The 13030-nt window shown below is 32.2% G+C and overlaps 4 protein-coding genes across 7 annotated transcripts; 1 reads left to right on the top strand and 3 right to left on the bottom strand.

Moving 5' to 3' along the window:
- Positions 1 to 20: 20 nt before the first annotated feature.
- Positions 21 to 3000, bottom strand: LOC143346746 (tektin-3). Its single transcript, XM_076775170.1, has 9 exons — positions 2895 to 3000; positions 2474 to 2628; positions 2119 to 2370; positions 1496 to 1728; positions 1271 to 1380; positions 1053 to 1201; positions 746 to 968; positions 523 to 677; positions 21 to 424 (listed from the first exon to the last, which is right to left on the bottom strand). The coding sequence occupies exons 1-9, from the start codon at positions 2940 to 2942 to the stop codon at positions 214 to 216; spliced, it is 1536 nt and encodes a 511-aa protein (XP_076631285.1). The 5' UTR covers positions 2943 to 3000; the 3' UTR covers positions 21 to 213.
- Positions 3001 to 3120: 120 nt separating this feature from the next.
- Positions 3121 to 4794, top strand: LOC143346748 (uncharacterized). The gene is made up of 3 exons (XM_076775172.1): positions 3121 to 3490; positions 3569 to 3925; positions 4013 to 4794. The coding sequence occupies exons 1-3, from the start codon at positions 3221 to 3223 to the stop codon at positions 4574 to 4576; spliced, it is 1191 nt and encodes a 396-aa protein (XP_076631287.1). The 5' UTR covers positions 3121 to 3220; the 3' UTR covers positions 4577 to 4794.
- A 515-nt stretch (positions 4795 to 5309) lies between these two features.
- On the bottom strand, positions 5310 to 8663 carry LOC143346745 (heparanase). 3 transcript variants are annotated; one of them, XM_076775168.1, is made up of 7 exons: positions 8264 to 8493; positions 7503 to 8148; positions 6902 to 7215; positions 6573 to 6819; positions 6136 to 6495; positions 5614 to 6058; positions 5310 to 5552 (listed from the first exon to the last, which is right to left on the bottom strand). In XM_076775168.1, exons 2-7 carry the CDS (start codon positions 7567 to 7569, stop codon positions 5390 to 5392), a joined length of 1596 nt encoding a protein of 531 aa, XP_076631283.1. In that variant the 5' UTR covers positions 7570 to 8148; positions 8264 to 8493; the 3' UTR covers positions 5310 to 5389. The 3 variants fall into 3 exon arrangements, with proteins under 3 accessions (XP_076631283.1, XP_076631284.1, XP_076631282.1); XM_076775169.1 differs by lacking the exons at positions 7503 to 8148; positions 8264 to 8493 and adding an exon at positions 8552 to 8663; XM_076775167.1 differs by having other exon boundaries at positions 7503 to 8493.
- A 274-nt stretch (positions 8664 to 8937) lies between these two features.
- Brd8 (Bromodomain containing 8) lies at positions 8938 to 13030 on the bottom strand. 2 transcript variants are annotated; one of them, XM_076775156.1, is made up of 3 exons: positions 12816 to 13030; positions 9501 to 12478; positions 8938 to 9426 (listed from the first exon to the last, which is right to left on the bottom strand). In XM_076775156.1, the coding sequence occupies exons 1-3, from the start codon at positions 12832 to 12834 to the stop codon at positions 9250 to 9252; spliced, it is 3174 nt and encodes a 1057-aa protein (XP_076631271.1). In that variant the 5' UTR covers positions 12835 to 13030; the 3' UTR covers positions 8938 to 9249. The 2 variants fall into 2 exon arrangements, with proteins under 2 accessions (XP_076631271.1, XP_076631272.1); XM_076775157.1 differs by lacking the exon at positions 12816 to 13030 and adding an exon at positions 12580 to 12797.

The raw sequence follows: 13030 nt of genomic DNA, 5'->3' as shown, positions 1-13030 counted from the left end.
TTGACAAAGGGAGATACATTTGAACGAAAACAAATATTTTTAATACATTTTTATTAAAGAGCATACACGGACAATTCAGTAGCAAATTTTATACAAGACATTCACGTTTTATGTATACTATTATGCAAAATAAATACAATAATATTAGTCTCTAGTTTTCAATACGTTTTAAATTAGAAATACGTTACACATACGCATATGTATATAATTTATTTAAAATTTAATAACCGATGCAATTGGATAACTTCTTCGCATACTCATGCATTTTTCTCTATCAATAAATAATGCATCGACTTTAGATTTTAGATCTGTCTCCAAATTAGATCTAGTACATAATAGTTGCTGATGTTGTGCTTCGAATCTTTGTAACTTGAAATTCATATCATTTATCATTGAATTTATGGTTTCTACTTCCTGTATCATTCTATAAACCCATGTCAGAACATTGGATTAAGCGCAAAAATAATGTAAAAAGAAATGATTAGATTTTGTATAACTGAGCAACTTTTTTGTTCGTTGTACCTGATTTGAGCATAATCTTTACATAATTCTGCTTCTGGTCGATGTGTTCTACTTTCAAGACGGGTGTGTGCCACTTTCAAAGCAGAACTTTTATCTGCAATGGCTTTTTGCATCAATTGTAAATTTTTTTCAATCTCAAAGATTTCTTGTTGAATCTGTAACCATAAATAGAAATTAACTAGTTGCAGAATGAGAACTGGCCATAGATATGCTCATTCGTTACTTTATGTAAATGTATTTGTAATTTTTCTTTTGCTTCAAGCATCTCTGCAGCCCTTCTGGACAATGCATTGTTCGTATTACCCCATGCTTCCCACATTTCATGTCCAACCGCATTTATAGCAATTTCAATATCGCTTTGTAGTTTACTAGATTTTGACCTTTCCATCTGTGATTTTTTTACAACGTTATTGGATGCTTCGGCCCATGACTCTGCTTGCGTGACGCTAAATGTAAAATTTAAGACAATGCATGTCTTAGTCCGTGACAGTGAAATCGTATTCTGTAAAGCCAGATACTATGTTTTCTACCTATTATCATATTTTTCAATACCACCGTAATACTTTAAGCCACGACTGAAATTATTCATTTGGTGACATGTAATATCAATTCCAAGAGCAGTTTCTTTATTTTTTATGTCGATCTCCAACTGATTTTGCACAGCTCTACTATTTGTAAGCTGAACACAGAATTTCAATATAAAAATATGCTCTTTAATTTGTAAAACATTTTCTAGTTTTTAACATACTTGATTAACACATTTATCAGTAAAGTGTTCCAATTTATTTTGACAATTCCTGATTACCTCCACCTCTTTTAGGAGAGCATGTTCAACTTGATCATGAACCAAGTCAGAACCTATTTGCGTTTCAAGACGTAACAATTGCTTTAAATAAAACAACGGGAATCGATCGAAAAATGTTATAAATTATACATAATTATTTATAAGTTTTAAATTTATTAATTGAAACACCTGTCCTAGCTTCTCGATAATATAGACATTCTTGCGCTATGTGCAATTGTCCTTCTAAGCTTTGTATTGTCGTTTGTAAGCCTCGACGGCACTCCTGCATCTTTGTATTTTCAATTATCAATCGTTCTAACTCCGAAGTCACCTCGTTTCTCCAGAATGTGGTATCTGTAATTCTTTCTCCTAATTTACGGCCTGTTTCAGTTTGACCATTTTGCACTTTCTCGTCGGCTTCTCTAAAATTACATCGACCAATGTTAACACGCATTATTGCTTTGATCCTTTGACGAGTACTATCCGGCTAAATCACGCCAAATAGCGTATGGTCGTACATGTACGGTTCAAAATAAAATTATTGTAACAATGAATTTATACTCTATCCTATCGGAATAATTTACTACATTTTTAGTCTTGTTGTTGTTAACAACTATAATAAAGTTATTTTCTATTTATCCTTTTGCGCTAAGGAAATCGCACGAAGCAGCATCGTCTGCGGAATGTATCTATCTTGTGGTGCTAAAGAAATCTTTAACGCTTGAATAATATTGTACAAAATGTAGGAAATTTACTCGTCAAAGGGTTAAATAGCATTACGTGGTCGGGGAAAAACGTTGGAATCATTTTACCGCATCATACGAACAGTGTCCTGTCGTAAGTTCTCCGAATAATTTCTATTGCTGTTGGACTCATTGTAAAGCTTCAGTTGGTTTTGTACCCATTCGTACGGACCGTATCTTGTGAAGAGTGCAGCTCGAGCTGCGTGAGCCGGATTTCGATCGAAACCGGTCACTAAATTTGGAAATCGCAACGATTCCGTAGCCATTCCATTTGGCATGTAACAAGTATCTGACAACAAGTTTGTCACAGGTTGTGCAGGTCTAAAGTAATTACGGATGACGATAACTTTTTTTAAATAGCGTCGGTTGTGCGTAATGTTATGAGTTCAACATGAATATTTTACGTAATTAAGTGTTTGCTCACAAAGAAAATGCTTCTACAATTTCATATCCCAAAGTAGGACGCCACGGATGCGGTTTTGGCGTTTTATAAAATTCTCCGACCCTAATTGGAATTGGTGGTCCAGCAATTTGTTCCATACAAGGCAATACTCCCACTGTACTCCATGGTTGGAGTTGCTACAGTTATAAGAAATTAATGCAATCATTATTCATGACTAACATTCAAAGAGACAAACTCCGTCCGTCTCTTAACATTTAGCAGCTTAACTAAGGAAACTTTTCATTTTTCTATACAATAACATGATGTTAAGTTTAGGACGAAAGATTTATTTCAGTTTAATAGCTATCGTAATGTCAAAGCATCGAGAGGATAAAGTTGACATTTTTATTGCAACGAAAGTAAATATTTAAAAGGTTAAGAACCACTGCTACAGTATACAAACCGAATACATAACAGTTTCTCTCGTCTTGTCCATTTTGTTACTATCCATAGTTAACTTGATAATTTAAATAACAATATATCAAGAATATTTAACGTCGACGAAGATTTTGCTCGTACAAGATACTATTTAAATATTAAATTTAACGAATTGACTGGATTAAAATTTTTGAAACTGTGTTTATTCGAAAACCGGAAACAAACTCATCACGTGACGTCTGTCATATGATTCCAGTTCTCTAGTCAGGTGCTTCGCTGCCTTCTGCTCGATTGTAGGCCGATCACTACTGTGTGATTTGACTCGCCCAAATCTATTTCATCCAAGACATCATGATAAAGTTTCGTAGTACTTTTAGTTTCGTTTTTACGTTAATCGTTGTGTCAGAAATATCACCGTTACACGCCGAGAATGCTGTACCTGTATTATTATGGGGTGGTTCAGCTAATTCTGATTCAGGAATAAATGCAGTGAATCCATTTTTAAAAACAACTCGCAATGAATTCGATTCATTTCTACGTAAAAAATTAGAAACATCTCCCCCCGTCCTTCTTTACGTAAAAGATAATCTGTGCGTCGAAGATTTAGTGAAACACAAAGAGGTTAGTATGCGCGTACAGTTCTCAAAGACATTTGCTCCTAGACTCGAATGTTTACATTGAATATTTTTAATCTTTCAGAATCTTCATACAGTCACTACCGGCGATTCGTTGAATTATTTTCCTGCTGTTGAAAAAGCTGTAAATGCCGTTGAAGATTTACCTTCGTACAATCAAACTTACAATGATTACATGGATTCAATATCCGAAGGACAATTATCGATTATGTCGATTAGTAATTTAGACATAATTTCAGAGACGTATAAGACAATAAAAGATTCCAGCCCTACTTTGATAGCTATTCTCACAGGAAGATCGTGTAGTTATAGCCGTTCTGAACGAGTAAAGAGAGAAACCACAGCAGAGAATAATTCTACCGCTTTTATTGTTGTGTCAAAGAGAGTACTTTTGTATTCTAGTCAAGCACTGTCACTAAAGGTACTCGCATAACAAATTTCAACATTTAATACATTTTCTATAAGTAATAATTCTAAAATAAAAATAATATATATATATATATTGTAGCTTCCGGACAAAAACGATACTTTAGAACTTCCAATTAAATATTCAAGTAGCGAAGAAGGAAAAGGAACAAAAGATTCTCCATTGATATTACAATTGCAATTCAATGGGACCGATTCGTCGATAATTAAACACAAGCTCACTTTAAAATTTGAAGTTAAGAGTGCAGGATATTATACTCTAAAAACAATTAACTATGAAGGAATTAATAACACAAACAAAATAAGTGACAATCACAGCCTTACGACGAACACAGATATTGTCTTTCCATCAAAATTTTCTTATCATTGTTCACGAAATATTGTTTTCCAAAAAAATTCTACTGTCCTGAAAATTACAGATTTGCAAGTACAAATTGATGCAAAGCCATCTAAAAATGGAAATACGTTTAGCGATGCATACGATTGTGTTGGTTTTACTACAATTCCAATTTGGACAGGAATATTTGTCACTGCCATATTAGCTTTAATCATGATTTGGGGTCTTACAATGATCATAGACATTCGTACTATGGATAGATTTGATGATCCTAAAGGAAAAACAATTACCATTTCAACTCAGGAATGATATAATATTGTCAAATTAGTAAAAAAAAACGTTCTTATGTAAATATACATCATAAGTAGTAATTACTCGATAAATTGTCAGATTGATTGTCAGTTCCATGATGATGACTCGTAGATGTATAATGTGCATTGGAGTCTCTTTGAATACCATATATCGTTTAAATAGATTTGGTTGTAATACCGATTTTAATTTGATGTAATAATATTACATTATGAAAAGGTAAATTTAATCATTCCGATTACCTAATATCACGTTTTTTTCGTCAGTATTTATATATTATGTATGATACTATTTCGTTTCCATAATATTTATAATGAGACCGTGCATAAATTGTAGGAAAATTTACTTTTAGAACGAGAAAACAAGTACATGATACTATGTATTTGAGTATCTTTCAATAATTGATCAGTTTTGTGATATACTAATGGTTAATTGAAAACAGCATCAAGTTTATAAAAAAATTCGTATGATACTTGTTGTGTATATTATAGTGTATTTCGCGTTGACTGTAAGAAACATGTAAGCACAACTTAATGAGGTACACATACGTTATAGTTTAACTGTAGTTACCAACATATACATACCATTCATTGATATAGATAAATAAATAAATACATACATACATACGTACACACAATATCACATAAAAAATCATTTAAATCTTTAATTCTTTTATTGATTTCCATTACGTTTTTCTTTCCGAATGAGAGGATTGTAAAAATGTTCTACGAAACCGTATTATAAACTTTTAATATATGAAAAACATATAATATAAAACGGTTGGTATAATCATGTTAGTTCATTAAATAATACCTATGCTTTACATGCTGGCACCTCTGCGCCGTGTATTACAATGAATACCATAGAATAGGGTGGTAATGGAATTACTTGCGTGGGTTCTAATATTATAGGCCCAAATGGTGGTAAATTTTCATTTGGTTGCAATTTTAATACTTTTCCATTCATCTTTATAACTCTGAAAAATAAGAGAAATAGGTTAAAGCATGTTATACATTAAAATAATTATTGTTACATACCTTGATTGAAGATTATCAGAAGTAAGTGCATATAAAAAGATTTTAGCATTTCTATGAAGCACAGGAAGAATCCCTTGAATAGTCACAGAAACAGAAACTTTACCTATATTCACGCCATATATTGTAATTGCTGAAACTCTGTTAATTAATGCTTTCTTAGGAGTACAATGTGCATAAAGTCGAACATGGTCAAAATTGTTTGCAGACGTTAATTTTAGAACCTTCTCCGACACAAAGTGCTTATAAACTACGCTAACCCACCAATCTGGATTAGGTATAAGATCAGGTCCCACCATAGCGTAATGTCCACCAAAGAATGATTGTCTAGTAACAACATTTAAACCTGCGCTAGCGCTATATCCTAATTTATCAAGCCATAAAAATCCAGCCACAAATCTATCTGACAATTCTGGAGCACCTCCACCATAAGCTGTACTTGTTTCTGCTGTAAATGACAATTTGGGGGGGATATTTTAAATCTGAATCTTAATTCAAATATATTAATACGATACAACCACGTACATAACCACATAGAAATATGTTTTCCTGATAAGTTAATCACATCTTTCATAGATTTAATTTGCATTGATAAATAATTAAAGATGGAAATATTTATAAAATCAACTACTCGAGCTTCCCTTCCATCAAGATAATACTGATGCCAAGTAACGTAATTCACACTGTCTTTATCATTTTTTAAAAATATTTTTGCATAATATTCTCCTGTACTATGAGTATCCCCTACATGATTTACTTCCGGACCAACAAGAATACTTTCATTATATCCTAATTCATTTAATAATTGTCTTAATTGATAATAATCATTTGCAAGTTGCGTAGCATTTACTGTTCTACTAAATACATGATGAAAAGAATTTGGTTCTGAAATAATTGTTATGCATTAATTATAATTAAAAAATGTTATTAAATTAAGATACAATAACAAAGAACAACTTTACCATTTCCTAATTGCCAATCTAATTTCATATATTTATCTTTGGCGAATAAAATAATATTTTTGGCATTAGTAGTGTCCCAGGAATTATTTGCAGATCTAATTAATACATTTAAATCAAAAATCATGCGCAATTTTGATTTTATCGCAAAGTTATATAAATTTTCAAAATCTATGTCAGTTATGGTAAAGTTACTTATATCTTGACCATCAATGGGACTGATTATTTTTTTATGAATTATTTCCATTGTCTATATTGATAGATTCGTTACAATTGGATTAGTAAAATACTCTGAATTTTCTTAAAAATGTACATTAAAAAATTAATCGAACCTTATTGAAATATAGACAATCCGATGATGTACCACCTATTCGAACATAAGCAGGTGCAAGATGCTGTGCCAAGTTAATAAATTTTTCATTTTTAATTGGAAGGTTCTCTATATCGCGAAGCAAAGATGTATCGAGGCCAAAGGACAAAAATTTGTTTGATACTATATGTAAAGGTGAGCGTTTTAAATTTAAATAAAATACATGAATATTATTTGTTTCATATATTGTGTTGTTAAAGTTCCATGCCGACAGTATTAAAAATGTCATACAAACACCTGCTACAATGAAACTAAAAATAGGGCGTAATATTGACTCTGAAATTAAAAAGAATAAAAGTACACGAATCAATAGAAAACGTAAGCTAAAAATAAATGACCATATAATTTGTTAAAAGCGTATATATGTAGGTATATTCGAAATTTAAGTTTTAACGTTTAAGCATACGTAATGTAATATAAAACTTGGCAATAATTTTGCCAATTTGGCAAACGTTTATAAAAAACTGTATTGTTAAGTGCATGCTTGCTTAAATGTGATATACATTGTACGAAACGCCTTTAAAAGATTATAGTTTGTATTTAATTTTAATGGGATTACTTACGAGTACGAATTTCGCCGAGTACCTCGTACTGATTTTTACCTCGATCGTTGATAACAAAGTAACTCATGGTCTTAGAAGATTATTTCAAACGATTTATTAAATATTCTTACTTAATTATTTTTATTTAAAAAAATAAAAGAATACGCTTATTCAAAAATGCATTTTTCGTTTATAGCAACCACGATCCACGATGTCCACGAATAAACGAACGAACATACATTTTAAACACCAAGTACCAGGGCTGAGTATGTTACAAAAAGATCCCTGTTACACGTATTTTTATGAAACATTTCTAATTTTATTAAGCGAGTAAGATTTGCGTAAGATTTATAAAATATTAAAAATATATAATTTATTATAATCGGTACATTTGCTCTTTGAATGGTTTTTAAAAAAATGAATCAGTATTTTCAAGAACCATTTCCCGAGGATGATGTCGAATAACTTTTTCGTTGAACCTTTTTATTTGCTACAAAAGAATTACGTTTTCGTGCATATTCGCGTATCGATTTTTTACAATTTGAATAAACATTTTGATCGTGAATCGGAAAGGGAGGTATTTTTTTATGAGCATACTTTTTCTTTATAACACTACATCCAGGTTGCAATTGTTCTACGCCAAATCTGTATCTTTCCTGTTTAAGAACTGTAATAATTATATGTATAAAACAGATATGCCTGGTTTACGTATTTTATATATAGACTTTAATTTTTCAGTAAATAATTCTATTTATACATGTATTTAAAAGCATTATCAATACCTCTCGACGAAATTTGTCCAGATATTGAATCTACGCTAGAACTTGATGACAGAAAAAGTAAAAATCGACTTCGATGTACAGCAATACGATCACGATAAGAAAAACTACGACGACGTTTCTGTTTCTTGTTTAATTGCTGTTTTGATTCTGAGCTACTTAATTCGTCTTCAGCCCAAAATGACCTATCAGTATCGTCCGGTGATGGCGGTATTGGCATCGAAGACTTAAAATATGTGTCTTTGAATATACGTAATATACATATATGTATGTACTCGTCTTAACACTTACAGTTTTTTCAGATTGTCCAAATGAAAGATATGGTTTATTCGTGTTCTCTGGTCGAGATCGTATTTCGACAGATGTAGCATAAGACGATTGATTTTCATAACCTTCATCATCTTCAGAGCTGTGTATCATTTTTCGCGTATCACCGCTAGCATAATAACCCATCACGAATGTTACTTAAATTTTCAAAACTACGTAATTATAGAACAGCTTTCATTACCGTAGAATTTATAATTTAAAATATTTATTTTAACATTTTTTTTTTTTGTTATTCAACTTTTTTCATAGATAGGGATTACAATGAATGAAATATTTTTATTAGATGTTTGTCAAAACAAGAGTTCATGACAATAAATTTTCTTTTTTTTAGTAAAACAATTACAAATGACTAATCTTTTGTTTTTATTATACATTTGGTGAATCGCTACAACAGTGTACCACAAAATGAGGAAAATAAGTAAAATCAATTTTATATATCGAGTATAAAATTTTCTGTTTCGTCCTTTACTGTTACGGGAAAATAATAAAGTAAAATGCCAAGTCGTTGCATTCCTTCTTGTACATCTTAAATGTCTTTTATGTCCAACATTTTCCCTTGATGCTAACAGGACCGATTTATCCTTCTTTCGCTCGTTTAATAAAGTTCTTATGAACTTTAATGCTTGTCACAGATATATTCTATATACTATAGATAGAATATTTTAATCATTTTCTGATTTTCTACGTTTTTTTGAACGTGGGCTGTCAGTATCGTGTGGGCTGGGTGTAATATGACTTCGTTTTCTCTTTATGCTACTTTCACTCGCATCGCTACTGCTACTTGCTGCAGTTCTTGTTTCTCTTCTAAGCGTTCCTTCACCTGTGACTTGTACTAGTATCTGAAGAAAGAGTAATACAATATGTGTCATTAACAATAATAATTGTATACAAAGTATGAATTTTAAATTCTTACCTGCATATGTTGTAAACATTCTTCTTGCATTGAAATTGCCATTTTATAAATAAATGTATCATGTTTATTGTACATAATGGCATTTTGAAACATTAGCATAACATCACGTTGAAAATGCATTGTAGATCTGATAGTTCCATTATCTATATTTTTTTTAATAGTCGATAAGTCCATTGGTCTAAAGATGACCGAATGGTATCCAGGCGCTTGATCTTCTGTAATAGGTCTCAGGAATACAGATGCATATTTATGCGTAGCAAGGCGATTATAAACTAACATGACTGCTTTTTTCCATGCTCTGTAATCTGCACCTTCTCCAGTACCTTCGTTTTCAGGTTCACTATCAATAGAAGCATTTTGCTTTTTCGAATATGTTTTCATAGCACGTCCTCCGCTTAATTTGCTTAGCGACGATTCTTCTTCGTCCAATTCGACAGTATCTTCCCCAACACTTATCATTGATTCTGTTTCCTTTTTTACATGTTCATTATCCACATTTTTTTGATCTTCCTTTATAGGGATTTCCTCCTTTTTTACTTCCGATAAAAGAGTATTTTCTAATCGCATTTGAGACATTTCTTCCATTTTTGACTCTTCAAATGAATGTTCTTCTTTTTTAATAATATCGATTTCAGATTTTACAGGTTCCATAGATTCTTGTTTTAAATTTTCAACTTCCTCTGGAGATACCAACTGAGTAGAATCTTCTATAATTGCTGTCTCCTCTATTTCTTCTTCTTTAATTTCTATGTCTTGTAGAATAGAGCTTGCCGTATCTTCGGAAGAATCTTTAGTGTCTTCTTTCTTGAATTCATCCGTATAAATTTCTAAAGTTTCTTCTGTTTGTTCTTCTTGAGGTTTCTCCGGCGATTCTTCGCTTACTTCCATTATAGTTTTTTCTTTTATTAGAATCACGGGTTCCTCTTTAAATGATTCAATAGATTCTGTACTTTCAATTGTATTCTCTATGATGTGCTCTTCCGTTATTTTCTTTGTATCATCTAAACTATGTGTACTTTCATCATCTTCCAAGATTAAACTAATATCCTGTGATTTTTCGGTATCCTCGGTACTAGGAAGATCGTTCGTTATTTCAGAAGTCACGCTAACCACTTCTGCCGATGGAATGTCTTGTTGTTCGCCAGTAATTTTAGCAAGATGCATCTCTAGTTGGTCTAATTCCATACTGTCTTTATTTTCCAACTCTTCCGAGGGTTCCCTTTGTAATTTATCATTGGGTGATTCTTTAGCTTCTGGTATAATCACTTCTGTCTCTTCTTCTTCTTCTTCTATTAATTCATCTTCCACAATATCATCCATAAGTTCTTTCGTCGACATTTTTGTATCTGTCTCTTCAATTTCCACATTTGAAGTAGAATCCATAGTATCGAATTCATCGATCATTTGTTTCTCTTCTAACGGTACATCTTTACCGTTTTCATCATCGTGAGTTTCTAATTCAGGAACAAGTTCATCGTTTAACATTACTTTCTCGTGGTTTGTACTTTCTTCAGACTTTGCTTCTTCAGATGTATTCGTTATAGCTTCAGATATCTCAGCCACAATAACTTTGGGCTCTTGTGGTTCTATAGCAACCGTTCCTATGATTTCTGCGATATTTGATGTGCTGGAGTCTATTTCTTCAATAGCCATTTCGCTTTCCGGCGAATCAGAGAGCGATACAACTTCGTCTACGTCTCTGGGCTCTGGTCGTTCCGTGACTACCGGTATTTCTTGAATCTGCGGTACAGTAAGAGTATTAATTGTTGTAGTAGCAGCTGTATCTAGTGTTTGGGGACTCCCAGTTATTTCCTCCTTTATTAATTCTTCTATATCTCCGATAATTTCGTTAATTTCATCTTTGTCTATTACATCTGCCATTATATCTTTACGTATCACATCGTCTATATTGTCTATTATTTGTACCATGCTTTCTGTCACTGGAATATTTGGCGTATTAATCGTAAGTGGTTGTGTAGGTACGGATGTTTCATTTTGAATTGTCACTTGATGAATAGGCTGCGGTTGAAGCGTATGAATTTCGGTAGACATAGTTTGTTGAGAAACAATGGTTGGAGTTGATTGTAAATTTGGTAAAGGGCCTCGTTGTGCATTAGCAGGCATCTCTAATAACATAGATAACGTCGGTGCACCGACCGATGGTCGTTCTGGTGCTATATTTGAAATTGCAGAAGAAACCAATTGATGCAACTGCGGCGACACATTTTGTGTTAATTGAGAGTTTGGTACTTTAGGGCTAGAGCCAAGCAGACTTGTAATTGTAGGAGAACTCCCTTGTGCCGTAGTAGTTAATGTTTGAATTTGTGTTGTCGGACTTGGAGATTTCAATAAACTTGTCAACAATGGCGACCTTCCGCCTTTTCTTTTTTTTTCATCTTCATCCACAGTTTCTGCTGTTTCTTGAATTTCTACTGTATTCTCTGTAGGTTTGCGTTGATTTAAAGCGGATGCTCCTTGCGGAGAACTTAATTCTTGCTTCTGTTGACGTTTTGCCAGCCACGCAGAATGTGCTCTAACTTTCTGTTCCTGTTCTCGCTCCTCTTGATCAATTGTGAGCCACATCTTTTGTAACTTATCCTCTGCTATCGATCCAGATTTTAACATATTTATTTCAGCTTTTAACTGTTGATATTCGTCCCTTTGATAAGTTAAAATTTGACCTAATTCAGCTATTCTTTCTTGCGTTAGTTTTCTAACTATGGATTCACCTGTTGTTTCTCCACTTTCTCTTTTTTTTCTCTTTGGAGTATCTGCATTTTCCAATAGATGAGCATATTGAATAGCACATGATTTTTGAGAAAACCAATCTGGTGGCCTTAATGTTTCTTTTTCAACAAATGCTTTCAAAGATCGTGATACGCTCATCCAATTTTGATCGCCTGATTTCAATACACTGGATGCTAAACATAGTTGTTCGCGTATACTCCAATTGTCGTAAGATCGTTTTAATTTTAATCCTATAAATAAATATTGCAACAATTAAAGTATATAAATCAATAGAACTTTGAAATAATCGATAGATTTAACATCGTTTTAAATAATACAACGATACTAATACCAATGTTTTGAACCATAGTTTGTTGTTTACGTTGTAAGTAAGGTTAAGAAACGATGTTGATTAATTTTCCATGCATTATTACAAAGATAAATGGCAACGTATTATTGTATTCACAATTAAATAGAAATGTTAATAATGTAACGTTTTTGTAACGAATTGATATTCGAAACATTCAAAACGTACGTATTTATATTTGAGAATTATGTGTATTCCCAAAATACAAATAACAAACTTACTGTCTTGTACCGATGTCATTTTTTAAAGCAGGTATCTTATCCTTTTCTTAATATGTATATATACACAAGTATCAGAACTAACAAACTATATTTGGCGATTTAATTGTTTACAATATTTCACATTTGATTTATTGCACACAGACGCTTTAGTTTTGTAACATTGAAACACAGAATGTATGGACAGCTGATTTCAACTGAAAGCTAGGAATGCAAGA

The sequence above is a fragment of the Colletes latitarsis genome, chromosome 10 (assembly GCF_051014445.1).
Source record: "Colletes latitarsis isolate SP2378_abdomen chromosome 10, iyColLati1, whole genome shotgun sequence".
Taxonomy (NCBI): Eukaryota; Metazoa; Arthropoda; class Insecta; order Hymenoptera; family Colletidae; genus Colletes; species Colletes latitarsis.
This window is presented reverse-complemented; position numbering and strand designations above follow the sequence as displayed.

What these genes read in the sequence shown, in the direction of transcription:
- LOC143346746 (XM_076775170.1), bottom strand. Translation starts at nt 2,942, where the DNA reads ATGGATAGTAACAAAATGGACAAGACGAGAGAAACTGTTATGTATTCG. An exon ending in GAGAAACTGTTATGTATTCG is followed by an intron (nt 2,629 to 2,894) that starts GTTTGTATACTG and finishes TTATAACTGTAG; the next exon opens with CAACTCCAACCATGGAGTAC. An exon ending in CTGATAAATGTGTTAATCAA is followed by an intron (nt 1,202 to 1,270) that starts GTATGTTAAAAA and finishes TTCTGTGTTCAG; the next exon opens with CTTACAAATAGTAGAGCTGT.
- LOC143346748 (XM_076775172.1), top strand. Translation starts at nt 3,221, where the DNA reads ATGATAAAGTTTCGTAGTACTTTTAGTTTCGTTTTTACGTTAATCGTT. An exon ending in ATTTAGTGAAACACAAAGAG is followed by an intron (nt 3,491 to 3,568) that starts GTTAGTATGCGC and finishes TTAATCTTTCAG; the next exon opens with AATCTTCATACAGTCACTAC. An exon ending in GTCAAGCACTGTCACTAAAG is followed by an intron (nt 3,926 to 4,012) that starts GTACTCGCATAA and finishes TATATATTGTAG; the next exon opens with CTTCCGGACAAAAACGATAC.
- LOC143346745 (XM_076775167.1), bottom strand. Translation starts at nt 7,569, where the DNA reads ATGAGTTACTTTGTTATCAACGATCGAGGTAAAAATCAGTACGAGGTA. An exon ending in ATTGTCTATATTTCAATAAG is followed by an intron (nt 6,820 to 6,901) that starts GTTCGATTAATT and finishes CTATCAATATAG; the next exon opens with ACAATGGAAATAATTCATAA. An exon ending in AGATTGGCAATTAGGAAATG is followed by an intron (nt 6,496 to 6,572) that starts GTAAAGTTGTTC and finishes CAATTATTTCAG; the next exon opens with AACCAAATTCTTTTCATCAT.
- Brd8 (XM_076775156.1), bottom strand. An exon ending in AATGTTTACAACATATGCAG is followed by an intron (nt 9,427 to 9,500) that starts GTAAGAATTTAA and finishes CTCTTTCTTCAG; the next exon opens with ATACTAGTACAAGTCACAGG.